This window comes from Centruroides sculpturatus, unplaced genomic scaffold, assembly GCF_000671375.1.
Source record: "Centruroides sculpturatus isolate CEXI.00-Female unplaced genomic scaffold, Cexi_2.0 scaffold965, whole genome shotgun sequence".
Taxonomy (NCBI): domain Eukaryota; kingdom Metazoa; phylum Arthropoda; class Arachnida; order Scorpiones; family Buthidae; genus Centruroides; species Centruroides sculpturatus.
In genome coordinates, this window is record NW_019385207.1 from 104,680 (window position 1) to 122,715 (window position 18,036).

The following is an 18,036-nucleotide window of genomic DNA, read 5'->3' on the forward strand; positions in this document are numbered from 1 at the left end:
TGTACAAAACGTAATCCTTCTGACCATTTGTTAGTATTGTTAGTCTCCAACCAAGAACTAAGCATATTTTCTATGTCTTGATTACATCTTTCTACTGAACCCTGACTTTGTGAGTACCTGGGCTTTCCATGCACCATTTTTAACTCGGACCACATATTACACATTTCTTTGATGATATTACTGGTGAATTCCCTGCCATTATTGCTTTGTAGAATACTCGGTGCACCGAAAATTGTAAAAATGTCTAAAAGAACGTATGCTACTTCTTCAGCCCTTTTGGTTTTTAATGGTAGTAGTTGAACGAATTTAATTAGATGANTTTTATTATTTATAATTGATAATCTGTAGGGAGGTGGAAGTGAAAATGAAGTTGTAATTGGAAAATTTGATGAAACTGATAGAATAGAACCATGTATGGATTCTTATAAACAAGAATGTGAGGAACTAGAAGAATTACCTCAGATGATAGCAGCTTCTGTGCTCCAAGATATTGTTAACAGAGTATCAGAAGGTATTTTGTTAATTTATACAGATAGTAATGAAATATAAAAATAATTTTTTACAACATGCATGCAAGCAATAGTTGAATTTTATCATGCAGGGATACCTGTAGGTATCCTTGTATAATAGGGAATTAGATTCCTGACAAATGACATGTTAAGCAAATCCTTGTTATGTGGGACTAAAAATAAGAAAAAGCAGGGTTGCATTCCAAAAGGTAACAAAAATACAACTTTAAAATAAATATTAACAGTTCTGCATATTAAGGTAATCAAAGCTATACTCTTTATTTTAAAAACGTTTTTGGCTATACTCTTATTTACTCAACTATGGTGCCAAGTTTTGTGATTCATAAATTCTAAAATACAAAACAAAGCAAAATTTCATACTTTTGGCTATCAAAACTATGGTACTTGATTACATGTTGTTTTTTTAAGATTGTTGGTACTAAGCACAAAATTTTTGCTTTTTTTAAAATGGAACACCAGGTGATTGATTATACAGTCTTTTATTTAGAAAGGAAATTTATCTCAAGTTGTTTCCCCATCATCAGTCCTGTTATATCTGATAAATTGAAACAATGAATTACATTATGGATTACAACTGTTTATTACATTACACACAAAAATTTAGTAAAGTAAATTAGCTGCAATAGTATATTTATATTGGCGACAGCTGGACTATTAAAGGGGGTAAAAATAGTAAAACTAAAAATAAATTAAGATTTAAAAAAGAATTTAAATTGAGTTTAAAACACTAATAAAATGCAATAAAAAGGTATATCTGTAATACAAATTAAAAGATTGTTGATAAAATTGGATAAATGTTGTATATAGGTAAAACTTTTTAATGAAATATTAAAAAAATATTTAAAAAAACACTAAAATATAAAGTGTAAAAACGTCACTGTATTACAGAGATATATAGATACAGTTCAAAATTAAAAGTATTTCCAAGCCATCATGTTGTCAATCACATCTGTTAAATTTCTATATATAACAACTAAATCAAGGCAGTTTTATTTGATGATAGGAATGCTATTTCAACATTCGGATGACTTAAATCTTTTGGATGGCAGAGTACATCTGACACCAATAAAACTTTTGAAGTTTAAATGTTTTTACTTGACATAATTTCCACATTTGGTATAAAACAGATGAAAAACCAAATTTTGAGTAATTCTGGGTTACCCAACTTTTTAATTTGCAGTCCAGTATACTTGTAACTAGGGTTTCTCATTTCCCGGTCTTTTGCTTGTCCCGGGATTCCGAGATAAAAGTGAAGTGTTACCCAGGATCCCGGGAAATCTCGGGACAAAATTAATTATTTTTGAGATATACAAAATATCATGAAATCAAATGATATAATTATTTTTCATTTTTTAAAGTAATTTAATACGTTCTGTAAACTCCGAAATCATAATAATAATGATGTGTAAGATATATATTAAAAATTACCTTTGAATTACGTAGAAATTGTCACAAATAGAAAAATTTATTAGTTTGCTGGAAACTGCATACAACAACAACAAAAAAAAAAAACGCTTTGAATTGAGATAAAAATTTAAAAAAAAAAAAAAACTTAGATTAAACTTCTAACTTAGAAGGTAATTTTCATTTTTTAAATAAAATATAATACAAAATATTGTAAATTTTTATAAGATTTTAAAAAGCAAAGATGGTCAATCAATCACTCAATCTGATTCTTATTTTGGTAATGAAAAGTCCTGCTACCGGGAATGCCCTTTCCGATTCAATTGATGCAAGTGGAATCGTGTTTAATGCATTTAAGAGAAGACAAATATGCATTTTTCACCTGTATCCTGAAAGATTTCTAGTTTGTTTTCGATATTGTAGTACTTCTTTTGTTCTCTAGTATTCTTGATTTGTCTACCTCGACTGCTTTAATAGAAACATCATAGCCCAATAATTTGGCAGTTCACTTGTCTTTAATAATCAGGTTTTGTTAAAAACTTCATACTTGCAGACTTCGTACTCGTTTGTATCCTTGCGCAATTTGCACAACTTGGCGTTACACAGTTATTGAATTTACTGGACATGATTAAAAATTAAGACAGCATAAGCACAATTATCCAGATATTACAGGTAAAGAATTTTGAGAGTCCTGCTGCAAATAAGCTATGTATTGATTATTGACCATTTGTGACATGCCATAATGAGCAAAAATTTAAAAAAATCTAATAAGTAGGTTTAAAATTAATAAATACAAATGTATTCTGACAGTTTATGAGTTAATTATACTTTCTATTTGCAAAATTTCCCCAACTTTAACACAAAATAAGAAAAAAGTGAATTTTTAAGAAATTTGCGGGATTTCCCGGGTTAAAAAAACAACCGGGATACCATTTGAGAAACCACCCTACTTGTAACCAATTCTTGTTAACACATTTCATTGTTCAAGGATTAAGTGATCTGAAGCATAGCATAGTTTTCATATAATGACCAGAAGGATTACTGTAAGAAATAACATTACATGACTTTTTCTGCCTTAAAACCTGATTCAGTTTTTCTTCTTTTGAAGTAAATGTTATATTTGTTATTTTTTCCATCAAAGATCTATTTCATTGGCATTAAAAACCTGATGTGTTATATATCCACCTTGTTCAATAATTATTTATAACTTGTATGCCTATTTTTTGGTAGCTTTGCTATCTGCTGATTCACTTTTTATATTTGTACATTTTATAATAAAAATCATTTTTCAAAGTTCTCAAACCAATCTTTGCTGACAACAAAGTCCAGATTAACAGAAGGTTCTCCACTTTCTTTTAAATGGGTATAAATTTTTAATACTTTTTTTTAAAATGTTTGTATTCAGAGAATCCATTTTTTGTGTTATCTTCAATCCAGATATTAAGAGCTTTTCTCCATTTTTTTTTAATTATTGGTGTTCAGCAGCAAGTAGTCTTACTTGCAGAAGTAGAACAACCTTTAGCTACAGAATTTCTAATTTTCTGTTCATTCTTCTAAATGATTTGGATAGTTGCTTTATTTAAATTTAATGTTTTAGACATGTATGATATTTTTTCTCCTTTTTTAAAATGATCAAAATTTTTATTTTTCTTTCCAACAAAAAATTTCTCTAAAGTTTTTCTTTTCTTAGTTTATCAGACGTAATTCATGGCTAAAGTTAGAATTTAGAAAAAAGCATTGCTTCTGTTAAAACAAGTTCCGTGAATGAAAACTAAAATACTGTATAATATCTTACAATAACTAAGATCACAAAAACTCTTTCCTGATTAGTTAGTCATTGTTAATTTGAAGGTTTTATGCAGTTCTACTGCATGCAATGGAAATTTACTGAATTCAAATTAGCAAACCAAAATAAAAATTTAAAAAGATTTCCAGGATCAACTTGTGTTGTGTTATGCAGGGATGTTTCAATTTCAAATTCATGTTAGAACAAAACCATGTTATACCAGAATCATGTTGTATGAAAATTGCTGTTTTTTTAATCATGTTGTGTAGAGATACATGTTATATGAGGGATACTTGTATATAATGCAAAAGAATTATGTGATTTATAATTAACAATGTTTCATAATATACATAATTCAATAGCATTATTTATAATGTGCAAGTTAACAAATCAAACTGCATAACAACAATTTACAAAAGCTTATTTTAAAATGAAAATGAAGCTGTATGTATAATGGAACATTATCCATTATCAGACTTTAATTTTTTTGCCTGTTATGTAAACTAAATCTTAACTCATCTGTAAAAAAAAAATTACTATTTTCAATCAAGTTCTAGAAATAGTGTTGTCTGCACTGATTCAAACAAGCTCTTGAATGAGAAGAATTGTCTCCAAGTGCCAGTATGAGTTTTGATCTCAGAATTTATATGTGATGGAATTTATAATTTAATATTAGAAATAATCACAGAGACATGTCCTGACTGTAAAGAGGACGAAAGCTTATTTATAAATAGTTTTAAATAAACTTCATACAACACAATCTTTTTGTATAAAGGTCACTTGTTAAAATTTTAATACAGGAAATCCTCGTTAGTTCAAAATTCAAGGGATGAAATAATTGCAACTTTGAATTATCGAGTTTCAAATTATCTGAGATTTACATATATCTGTACACTATGCCAAATGCCATGTAACTGATGTAATTTATTAAGCAAATGGAATATAAATGTGTACAAAGAATGCTAATTTTTATAATTAATAATAATATAAATGTGAAGGTAAACTGCATGTGTCTTCAGGTGAGAACCTCACGGATTGTCAGATAAGATTTATAAAAAAAGTAAAACAGATCCCTCAAAATGTAGCCCAAATTATTTTTACATGGCCCAAAAAGTAGTAAGTTGCCCAAATCTAGTAGTGTAGAGCCCTACAAATATGTCAATCTGATACTTGTAGCCCAATCTTGCAATCCCAAAAACCAGCTGTATTTTATGAGATAAAAGAAAAAAGGGTAGTCCATGGATAAGGTGACACCCAAAAATTTGTTACTGTAAAAGCAAAACCATATTGACAAGATTAGAGCTGTTCTTGTCTACTATTCTCTTTAGCATGGAGGCATTTTGATCTAAACAAATGAGTTAACATAGGCATATTGCAATTTGGACAGAATTTTCACTTTAAATTTTGAGGTGGCTGTATTACAAACTAACCAAATTCCATGTGTAAATCTCTATATCTCTGGCTGGGACAAAAATACTGTTATGAATTAACAGGATTTTGAACTATACAAATTTGAATTAACGAGGATTTCATGTATTGGGTTGTTCGGAAAGTAATTTCATTTTTTTACCACTAGATGGATTAGTCATATTTTTTCCGCCATTTTCATTCTAAACCGTATTATCATTATATATTTTGACAGCTAGCATTTTAAGGCTTATTTGTAAAATATTTTGTTTGATTTTGTGCAATTGTTTATTTTTTGTGTCCCATCAAATATGGAAGATCGGAAGCAGCATTTTCGGCATATTTTGCTCTTTTATTACTGAAAAGGTAAGAATGCTGTTCAAGCGAGAAAAAAATTGTGTGACATGTATGGAGAAGATATATTGACAGAACGACAGTGCCAAAACTGGTTTACAAAATTTTGTTCTGGCAATTTCAATATTGAAGATGCACCATGTTCTGGATGATCAGTTGAAGCCAATGAAAACAAAATAAAGGTATTGATTGAAGCAAACTGCCGAATAACAACACGTGAAATCACTAAGAGATTAAATTTGTCAAATTGAACCATTTATGATTACAGTAGATCCCCTATAACACAGGTTTATATAATGCAGATTCGTATATCACGGCGAAAAATTGCGACTGTATTTGTATAAAGACGCTAAAAGAGACTCGTAAAATGCGGTAAAACATCATCGCCGACACGTGTTGCAACAGGATTGGTCAAATCTGGACCAATAGTGGACGAGCAGCCAAACTACTTACACACTACAGAGAGTTTAGGTGGGTAAGTTGAGTTTACTATCATCTGTACAGTATATAAATTAGGTACTGTAAGTCTAATACAGTACTGTAATTTTATACATTTCTTGTGAAAAAAACATTTCTTATTCAATCGCCATAAAAATTATTTCTATTAATGATGTCTCCAAAGTTAAGTTATTTTTCTGCGAAAAATTCCCTGATTAGAAAACGCGCCTGCCGTTTGGTGCACTACTCCGCGATGAAAACAAGCTTAAGCAATGGCGTTGTCGAATGGTGCACACTCGGTAAGTAATCCTACAATTTTTTGTTTATAGCATAGTTTATACAGATTATTCCCAAAAAATTATATGTGTTTTGGAAATGTTGAGTCAAATTAGTCTAGAATCTATTAATTTTATGGAATAAAACCTTTCAAACAGCCGTAGTCCATAAACTGCACATGTGCCGGGCTGTGATTGTATTTAAGGATTCCTACATCGCGAAATTCTTATAAACTGGAACATATCTACCGCATTATAGGGGGGGTTGATTGTACTTGAAACAAATTGGTTTCGTTTCAAAGCTTGATATGTGGGTTCCACATGTTCTTAAAGAGAGATGCTCTCTTTAGTGGAATTTTAAGAAAAATTTTTTTTTTTTTGGAGCTTTTACCAGACAATTTAACAATTGATTTGAAAGTGTACTGCCATTGAGTAAACAAATTGAGTAATATAATCAAACAGAAAAGGCGGCCAGAATTTATCAACAAAACAGGTGGTGTTTTACCACAATAATGTCAAATTTCACACAAGTTTGGTAACTCGTCAGAAACTGTTATAACTTAGATGGGATGTGCTATCACACTTATCACACCAACCATATCCGCCAGATGGAGCACACTCAGATTATTACTTGTTCCGGTCTATACAAATTTTTTTAAACTGTAAGACATTTACTTCAAATGACGATGTCAAAAATCACTTGGATCAGTTTTTTGTAAGCAACGATCAAAACTTTTATGAATGTGAAATCATGCTACTACCAGAAACTGACCAAAATGGTTGATATATAATTCAATAAAATATTTATTTATTATAAAAATATTGTGTTTTTTTTCACGGAGAAAAAAACGAACTTACTTTTTGAACAACCCAATATATACCTTGAAATAATTACCTTATGACTGATTTTTCTATGGTTTCTCACTATTAATAATAGGTAGTGATCCTTAGTAAACTGTGTTAAAGCTGCCTTGATATTTTGATTGATCTGAAATTATTGTTAATTTTGAAATTTACTGTTAATGGATGTTCAAATTTCTTGGTATATGGATCTGAGTTTTAGTTTTCAGTCGTCATATAGTTAAAATGAATCATTTAAATCTAAAATTTAAATTAAAACGCTTTTTTTGTTAAATTCTTGAAATTTATTAGATGTTTAATGCTAAAGTGATGTAATTACTTGACATTTTCCACATTAAACATAAAAATAAGAATGCGTCCAAACTATTTTTAAAATTACATTATTAATAATGTAATATGTTAAATACAATTAAAATACTGATTAATACTTTAATTTATAAAATTATTAAATTGTCAGAGGATAATGAATAATTTATTAGCATCAATAATAATCATCAATGCTTTATATAAATAGTTTGGGATATAACAGTATGAGATTCTATATAAGTAGAGTTTGATAATGGAAACTAACTTAAGAATAATAAACAGCTTGTTGAGAATGAGTAGACAGTATCAACAGAGTGAAGAGTATGAACCCTGTATGATAAACAATAATAAAAGTAAAACATTAATAATTATATTGTACATCATGCATCAAGTTAATATAAACAGTATGTTAGGGAAATGGATAGTTCATTCTAAACCATATTTAACTAGCAATAATTTTGTAATTTATAATGATTTGTATAAAGTAGTAAGTTAAAACATAGACAAAAATGAATTATTTTAAATTTTTATCAGTATTTCATAGTCAACATGGCACTATTCAAAGAAATTAGGTTCTTTATATTATTCCTAATTATCCTATCCAAATACTAATTGAAATCATTCCAATCATATATTAATTTTAAATTAATAAATAATAATAAATTATTAATTATCATTATGATGATTGAGGCATGTGGAGTCTTTGGTTGTTTTTGAAATAAATAACATAATGATTATATAGCAATATAAAATTAATATATACCTAGAAGGATTCTGAATTCAGTAATGAATCACTTGTACAATAAGCAATAATTTTAGCATTAAATCCTGCTCATGGCTGTTGTTTATTTATATCTTGCTAAAGTTAGTTAAGTTAGCTAATTATTAACCATATCATTGGATAGTCCAAATACATTCATTGCCATAAAAACTAGCACACCAAGGAGTTGTTGGAATCAAATGAAATTGTACATGTGAGTGTAACAGGGATATATAAGTAAGTGATTACAAAATGAAATCAAAAGGATCATTTATTGCAGGGGAAACTACAAATGAAGGGATGTTCTAGTATTCCATTGGGCCATGATAATGTGATATATGTGGGCTAGTGTGAATACATGATGTGATATAGGTGGGCTAGTGTGAATACATGATGTGATATAGATGGGCATGGAGGCATACTGGTGCCATATGGTGTGCTGCAAGCGGTCCTCTAGTTCAGCCAAACTCCTAGGCTGTCCAACTTTACATCCCATTTGATCCCAGACATGTTTGATTGGTGACAAATCAGGACCAGACAGGCCAGAGAAGTGTGGCAGAGGCGGTCCTGTGACACCCTTGCTGTATGTGGTTGAGCATAGGCAGGATTGAGACGTTTACCATGGAGCCTCCATTTACAAACACAGCTGTTGTCAGTGCCCAAACTGAATTCATTGCTGTAAATGACCCAGTTCCATTCCATTGTGGTCCAATCCTGTTGGGAGTGACACCACTCCAAATGGAGGTGATGGTGGGTGGCTGTCAATGGCAGCATATGTAATGGTTATTGCAATACCAAATGTATGTGAGATCTCTCTCTTGTCCATTGGTTCCAACACATCTTCACAGTGTTATCAGAACAGCCTAGGTGGCAGGCTATTTGGTGCGATGACCATCTGGCTTTTCAACTTGATGATCCTTCCTCTTTCAAACTTGGTTAGTTGTTTATACGGTCTTCAGTTGTGATGTTAAGGCATCTCTAGTGATATAGCGTCCTTCTGCAACAGATAAACTACAGACAGGATGCCTTTGCACACTTTTTTTTGTAGGCAAGGGGGGACACTTTAATGTCCTCTGCTGGCATTATGCAATGAGACATCACACTATAACTCTAATCATTTCCATATCTGCATGTCAGGTTTTGCTGCGATATGACAACAAATTCTTGATGTGCTAATTTTTATGGCAATGGGTGTAATTATAATTATTTTATTATTAAGCCAATATAATTTTGATAAAATATTAGAATTTGATTTACAGATTTAATTCTTTATATTTTTATTTAATAATAATATATTTATTGACTTTAGATATACCTGAAACTAGTTCACTGAGTGATCAGTCTGGTGCACAGTCTGTACCTTCTCTTCCTATGGAAGAATCATTAACTCCTTCCTTGCCTAGAGTTCCTTCACAAGAGAGTCTAGAAACTGTTTCAGAACCCGTCCAGATGCGTTTTTCTCATATCTTACAAAAAGATGCATTCTTAGTCTTTCGTTCATTATGCAAATTAAGCATGAAACCTCTTCCTGAAGGCCATCCTGATCCAAAGTAAGTATTGCCTATAGCTGAAGTTATCTAAATTTTTTCAAAGGCAAACTAGGATAAAAACCTTGCAAGATATTTCAGATGTACTTATTTAATTAAATTTCTACTATAATTTAATGAAAACAAAATTCTGATTCAAGTCTTTGTTTTTATTATGCTAACTACTGAATTGATGATTTAATATTTAAAAACGTTCTCTCTATATTAACAAGAAAACAGAAAAATTATAAAATTTACCAGATTCAAGTAGATATTTATTAGATTAAAATAAAAAGAATACAGTAGAGCGTCGATTTTCCGAATCAATTGGGGACTGGAGTTGTTCGTATAACAGATATTTCGGATAACCGATTACGTACGAAAAAATAGTTTAACATAACCTATGTCAACATTTTTCTCCGTTGCATGTCGCTTTGCGTTGAATTTTCGTCGATGTTAAGCCTAACAAAGACTATTGTATTGTTAAAAATTATTTTTTTATTTTGTACAAACAAAATAAATATATTGAAAAATATAAAAATAATAAAAAATTATACTTCAGATGTTAATTTAGTATCAAAAATGTAAAATATTTGAGTAGCCCAAGACATAGCCAAAGATTGAAGCACCACAGCACTGGCAAAAGTTTAAATTTGCCGACTGGAATTCTTTCGGATGATTGACTTTTGGAAAATCGACGCTCTACTGTATATAAGATTCAAGTACGATGGAATATTCAGCATGAATTTTTGAAGTTTGTCCCTGAATTAATCTGCAGTTGGTATCGAGATCACAATACTCTAGCCAAAATTACTTCAAAAATTGGGCATCAAAATATTAATTAAGATTATATTTTATAGTCAATTACAACTATGAATTTATTTAATATCTAATCATTTTTGTATTTTATCTTATTGTATATCTGTTACATATAAAATTATATAATTTAATATTTTTGGAAAAAAGCATTAATTTTTAAAATCATCTAATTAGTGATTATATGTGAGTTTTAAGTGAAGTTAATTCAAAACTAAAAATACAAAATGCTTAATTTGTAAACTGTATTAAATCAACTTAAGAATAAAAGATACTAAATCCATTAAAATGATTATGCTTAAGTAATTAATTTTTAAGTTCTAAAGAATTTATATTTTGATAGTAAACTTTATTTGATTATAATGTGTAATTAAAAAATCATACTGTATTGCTTAAAAAATATTTTTTGTATATTAGTAAATATTATTTTTTTAATTAAAGAATTTTATATCTTTTAGGTCTCATGAACTTCGGTCAAAAATTCTATCACTTCAGCTATTGCTTTCTATATTACAAAATGCAGGACCTGTGTTTAGATCAAATGATATGTTTATCAATGCTATTAAACAATATTTGTGTGTTGCCTTGTCAAAGAATGGTGTTTCATCGGTTCCTGAAGTATTTGAACTTTCTCTTGCCATCTTTTTAGCATTACTGCAGAATTTTAAAACACATTTAAAGATGCAAATTGAAGTAAGTTATATATATATATAATGTCTTGTGATAAAATAATTGAAACTTGAAACTTTTATTGACTTAATAATAATGATAGAGAAATTATTCATTGTAAAATAATGTAAATATTCCTAATGATTTTTGGATGCATTATTGAAAAGTTATGTTTTTATGAACAAAATCAATATTTTTATTTATAGAAAAAATTTAATAATTAATTATTAAATTAAATGAATTATTATAAAATGTTGATTTAATGTCTGTTGCAAGACTTGATATTGCATTCTAATTAATGCTAAAATATAGAGGAGTTTAATATGATTATTTATAAAATATCACAGTTTTTAGTGTTATTGATAAATTTCCAAAATAACTACGAAATTACCAAAAAACTGCATAAATTCACATCAAAAACGAACGTTTTCTACCGTCTTCAACAGTCATCATCAAGTTCGATTCCAAGAGTTCGAAAAATCGAACATTGCAGTTATGCGCATGTCCGATGCAGAGCCTTAACCCTCCGTAAGTCGCTAGGAATGGGGCCCTTACTTGAGTCGCATGGGTCTTACAGACCCAGTGTTTNTATAATTTTAATATGTAATACTTTTATCAAAAAGTATATTGTGAAGTACTTTTAAGTTTGGAAGAAAAAATTTATATTTTTATTTCTTTTCAATACATTTTTCTTAAACATTTACATACTTACTCTACTGTTTATAGAAATTTCTGAGTCTATTGGAATAAAAGGTTGTTACATCATTTTTTTAGGACAGCCTCTTTGATTTGTTGATTCTTGTGGAATTCTTGGTTTGGTTCAAAAAGTAATCAATCAGTTGTTTATTATATGAACCTTAGTTCTTTACAAGGGGTAATTTGTTACAAAAAAAATCAATAGTAATATAATATAATATAATATTTAACAAGTTAATTTTTAGTACAAAATAACATAAAGTAAAATATTGAGTAATAATCAGTTTTTGAGAAGTGCGATATATTAATAATATTTTTCCAAGTCTTAAACCTTATTAAATCTCTGAATTTTACACAATGAAGGCATATATCAATGTTTATTCGTATATAGCCAATCTCAAAAAAGAGATTGGCTATATGAGAAAATTAACAAAATAAGACTTGCAGTTCTAGCATAATTTTAAATCTCTTGTCTAATACAGTAGTTATTATTATTATTTTTTTTAACTCTTTGAGTAATTCTGTTTAGTACTTGATTCTCTTTGTTTGATTTTTGACTAGTTTTAATGTTATTGTTAGTATTATAATACAGAGTGATTATGAAGTCCTTGTGCAACTTTAATAAATTTAATAACTTTAACTTTAATAAATAATAAATTTGAATGTATACATGTTCGAATTACACTGTAAATGATATATAATAGCATAATTCATAAAATTTTACTGTAATATGGATCAAACTTTTAATGTGCAACATAATTGTTGTTTTTTTTTTACTCTATGTGCAAACTGTGTTTCTAACTTGGTGAAAATATTTCACTAAATATCACTTTTGGTAGCTGTTATTATAGCTTTTGGTAGCATACATAGACAATATTTCAGTTGTGTTCAATGATTTCACAAATTGCTTCTGCAATCTTGATAAGTTTATATAAAGAATGTAGTTTTGAAATGATCAGACAATTGTTATGGACTCTTTGAATATTTCTTGAATTATACAGCTTCATTTAGTGGTCTCCTGAATTATGATTTATTACTCAGTTTTTATAAATTCTTTCATTCAGTTGTTAACTGAGTTCTTGTGTAGTGCATCTTTTCTGTGATGAAAATGAACTTTATTACAGTTATTATGAACTTTTGCAAGTCTATTTTCAATGAATTAGAAAAATGGTTTGCGTATGTTGTAAAAGATGACTGTCATGTTGAAGTTTAAAATTTTAAACTGTATTTCAGTAAAACATTAAGAAATAACATTGTAATGTATGTACCAATACAATATATTTCTGTGTGTACATTAAAAGTTATTAAAGTTATACAAGGATATAATAATCACCATACATCATTACTTAAATTTAAAACATTTTAATTTTTATTGATTAGATATAAAATTTTATTAAATATAAGAATACTGAATTTTGTTTTTATTTTAATAAATATATGTATAATTTTTATTTTTTAGATGCACAGAGTGTTGTAGATATATATGTTAATTATGACTGTGATCTTTCTGCTGCAAATATTTTTGAAAGGCTTGTTAATGATTTGTCAAAGATTGCTCAGGTAATGTATTTCATTTTTGAATTTTTAACTGTAATAATAAAGTATATATAATAATATATTATTTTGAATAATAGTTTTTGGTATTTATTTATTAAAACTTTGAAAGTACAGACTATTATTATTTTTAAACAACAAAATTCTATGTTGAAAACATTGCAATATCAAGTTGTTTTAATTATAAACACCTGTAATCAACATTGTTTAAAGAGACATTTAGCAGTTTAAATTGAACTAAATCTTATATGGTGATATTTCAGGACATGTAGAAACCATTTCTGTAAAAATTAGTACCAAAACTTCATCACTTTGATACTTTTGGTACTCAAACAATGAACATTTTATCTGTACAAGAAACTCATGCTATACTAGCAATGCAGGGATAATGCTCAATCCCATTCTGAAGATGTAAAATCTGAAGGCATTAAACAGTGTGTTTAATGCCAACCATGATTGATTGCCTGTGATGCTTCTCATATGTAATATTTTGCCAAATATTTGCAACATGTCCTTGATAAGCCACATTTTTTTTAAGTATCTCTAATTAAAAATCACAAATTAAGAACCAGAGAATGAAGATGGCCAAGTGATAGAAAACACAGTCCTAATCACTTTGTTATCAATAATATGTTGTCACAGAAACTGTTGTATGAAGTGTCTGATGTGGAAGTGTGCCATCTTTTTATGAAAATGGTTGACTCAAGGTATTGTTAATGTTGCTATTGTGTACAACAAACTAGTTGAATGCTGTTCAGCTTCTCTCAGTATATCTAAGCCATCAAAGAATATATAAAAAAATCTTTAACAAAAAAATTACGTTTCTTCAGACTATACATACAGGATGAGTCAATTTCTTTCAGTCCCTTCACATGCTGTTGAGGTAATAACAATTCCACAGCAGAGTCAACCTTTTATTTTAGGCTACTCATCTTCCATACAATGCAAAAAAGTTAAAATAATCCTCTAGAGGTGGCACAATGATAAAATTAATAAATACATTTTTTAAAAATTGCCGGGATGAATTTAGTTTAACAAACTTTAACAAAAAAATTTTTTTAATGTATTTATTAATTTTATCACTTGCCACCACTAGAGAACTATTTTTACTTTTTTACATTGTATGGTGGACGATTAGCCTACAATAAAAGGTTGACTCTGCCGTGGAATCAACCTTTGTATTTTATTAAAAATATTGCAGTTTATAAAAATGTGAAATAGCAGAAATAGCATTTGATCTTGAAATAATTACTTTTAACATGATAATAGATGTTATATAATTATTCTAGTTACTGTGAGAAGTGAAAAGCTATTTTTATTTTGTAATGTCATTTAATTTTGTTTTTTCCAGGGAAGACAAGCATTGGAATTAGGTGCCACAATTAATCAGGAAAAATCCATGAGAATAAAAGGATTAGAGTGCCTTGTGTCAGTTTTAAAGTGTATGGTAGAATGGAGTAAAGATTTATATGTTAATCCAAATCAACAAGCAAATTTAGGTAGGTAATTATTGTTATTTACAGATATGATTAAATAAATTTATAAAATCATAAAAATTATATCAGAATTTTTATTCACTTTTATAAACTATATCGCAAAATATTACTTTTTTAAAAAAGTGATATTTTGTTAGATATTCATATAATAGAATAGCATATTTTCTCCTGAAACAAAGAAATTTATTTAAGAAATTATTATATTTTGAATACTGAAGTTTAATTTACATGCCAAATAATTTAAATTTTATAATTTAATTGTAAGTTTTTAATACTGTTTAGGCCATGAACGTTACAAAGATCAAATAGAAGATATTGATTCTGGAAAAGGAACAATTACAAGTTATGGAAGTACAAATTCGCTTAGCTCCAATAATAGTTCTGCTGGTTATAATGTAACAAATAATGCTGCACCTGATAATCCTGAACAGTTTAAAGTTTTAAAACAGCAAAAAGAAATTATGGAACAAGGAATAGAATTGTAAATATTATTTAAAATTGTTTTTGTTGTTAAATATTATTTATTTACTACAGTTGCATTATAAATATAGATTTCACCGAAAACCTCGGAGAGGAATTGCATTTCTGCAGGAACATGGTTTATTGGGGAATACTCCTTGGGATATAGCTGAACTTTTTCATTCTGATGATCGATTAGATAAAGTATAAATTATTTTTATATTCTTTTCCTTAAAATTTTAATTTGTTGTAAATTTTCTGAAAAAATTATTTATTTAGACTTTGACTTGAATTTAAAAATTAATATTTTGATAAATATTGTATTGTATTTGCTTAAATATAACATATATATTTATTATAATATAATATAATTGAATCATATTCTTTTGGAAAAAACATATTTGAATTTGATGCATAATTTGAAAACTGAACAATATAATATACATATTATTTAGAAACTATTTCATTTGAATAAATTTTTTATTCACTTTTCATATACAGTAGAATCTGCTCATTGTAATCATAGATATTATTATCAGTTGTTTAATACTATCAGAATTAGCATATTCCAAAAATGCAATAAGAAGACCTCATTGAATTCATGGATGAGAACAATGTTTACAAATATTTAAGATTCCAACAGTCAAGCTCATAGAATATGCACAAATAAAACAGAGATTCACATAGGAATACAACAACAGATTGAACCCATTACTAACAACACAATGTATGTAAAACTGAATGTGAAACACATGTTTAGAGCTATAAACACGTGTAGTTATTTCTTTCTGACATTGTGCACCTTAAAAGATTTTTAAGTTGGATCTCCAAAAAATTTAATCAATAAATTTTTATTTTGTCTACATGACAAAAGCTGTTTCTATAGTTAAGATTTGGCAATAAATATTTTATGAAAAATTCTTATAATTTAGTAGTTTTATTCATATAATATGGTCTCCAATGAAAAACGAGACTGTAAACATCATAGAAAAGATTTTTCTCATGTTACATAGATGTATTGAATGTGTTCATATATGAAACAAAAGAAATTTAATAGAATATTAACCCATAATAATAATAATAATAATACAGTAGAGCGTCGATTATCCGAAAGTCAATCATCCGAAAGAATTCCAGTCGGCAAATTTAAATTTTTGCCAGTGCTGTGGCGCTGCAATCTTTGGCTATGTCTTGGGCTACTCAAATATTTTATGTTTTTGATACTAAATTAACTTCTGAAGTATAATTTTTTATTGTTTTTATATTTTTCAATAAATTTATTTTGTTTGTACAAAATAAAAAAATAATTTTTAACAATACAATAGTCTTTGTTAGGCTTAATATCGACGAAAATCGAACACAAAGCGACATGCAACGAAGAAAAATGTCAAAATGGGATAAATTAAAATATTTTTTCGTACATAATCGGTTATCCGAAACATCGNTAGGCTTAATATCGACGAAAATCGAACACAGAGCGACATGCAACGAAGAAAAATGTCAAAATGGGATAAATTAATATATTTTTTTGTACATAATCGGTTATCCGAAACATCGGTCTTCCGAACAACCCCAGTCCCCAATTGATTCCGATAATCAACGCTCTACTGTAATAATATCAAATTTAATAAATAATCATAACTTTAATAATGAATTATAATAAGTTACTTTATCATGAAATTATTTGTTAATTTGGCACTATATGCACTATATATAGTTATATCAATCACTGTCAGATTATCATGTAGATAATTTTAGTTATTTTAAATTAATATAGAAAAATCTAAAAAAATAATATTAGGTTGAAAGAAGAAAAATTTTTTCAGACCATAGCTTTATAGTTTAATTAAGTCTTGGGTGTAATAAGAGTAATTCTGACTATTGCATTTGCTGAGTCATTTTGACCTACGTGTTTCCCCAAAAATAAGACATTCTCAGAAAATAAGACCTACCATAGGTTTTGCTGAATTGCTAAATATAAGGCCTCCCCTGAAAGTAAGACCTAGCAAAGTTTTTTTTTAATCGTAACGGTCATTGACAGATGATTGAAAATACAGCCACTGATTGGTCAGCAGACAATCATGCCACACGGCATGATTTGCATAAAACTATGGCTTGGGAATCACAGATTTGCATAACGTTGTGGCTGGTGATGGCTAATTGGTCGGCCGGGAAATCATGCCACATGACATTTGCATAGTGCTACGGTTCAGTAAGCACTAATTGGTTATTGAGCCCGATGTCGATGCTATAAAAAAGTTAAGTTGAAGCGAGAGTGGGAAGCTCTTCGGAGAAAAAGCACACTAAGGCTGTGATCTCCATATGAACAAGGGGGAGAAGAATAGAATAGAGTGGGAAGTCCACTCCAGCACGGGAACTTTGTAAGTTCAGTTCGACACGACCGGATATACGTCACTCTTGTCTAAGTTTGACTTGGGAATTTTTTGTTTGATAATAAATGTGAATTCTTCTTCGTGGAAAAAATAAGACATTCCCTGAAAATAAGACCTAGCGCATCTTTCAGAGCAAAAATTAATATAAGACACTGTCTTATTTTCGGGGAAACACGGTATATAGTAAAGCTTCAACAAATTCTAATTTTAGATAAAATAGGTTTAATGATAATTAAATAAACAATAAAAAACAAGGTTTTTAATATTGTTGAAATCTGTTTGTTATAATTTCTGTCATTCAACTGT

At 28.5% G+C, this 18,036-nt stretch overlaps 1 protein-coding gene across 1 annotated transcript in view; it reads left to right on the top strand.

Moving 5' to 3' along the window:
• The window catches only part of LOC111636123 (brefeldin A-inhibited guanine nucleotide-exchange protein 1-like), a 115,478-nt gene that overhangs the window by 10,265 nt on the left and 87,177 nt on the right, over window positions 1-18,036 (top strand). Inside the window, exons 5-11 of the mRNA XM_023381298.1 lie at window positions 349-511; window positions 9,431-9,671; window positions 10,922-11,156; window positions 13,248-13,388; window positions 14,734-14,881; window positions 15,161-15,359; window positions 15,430-15,541. Of these exons, the coding sequence (XP_023237066.1) occupies window positions 349-511; window positions 9,431-9,671; window positions 10,922-11,156; window positions 13,248-13,388; window positions 14,734-14,881; window positions 15,161-15,359; window positions 15,430-15,541 (1,239 nt within the window). The remainder of the gene's footprint in view (window positions 1-348; window positions 512-9,430; window positions 9,672-10,921; window positions 11,157-13,247; window positions 13,389-14,733; window positions 14,882-15,160; window positions 15,360-15,429; window positions 15,542-18,036) is intronic.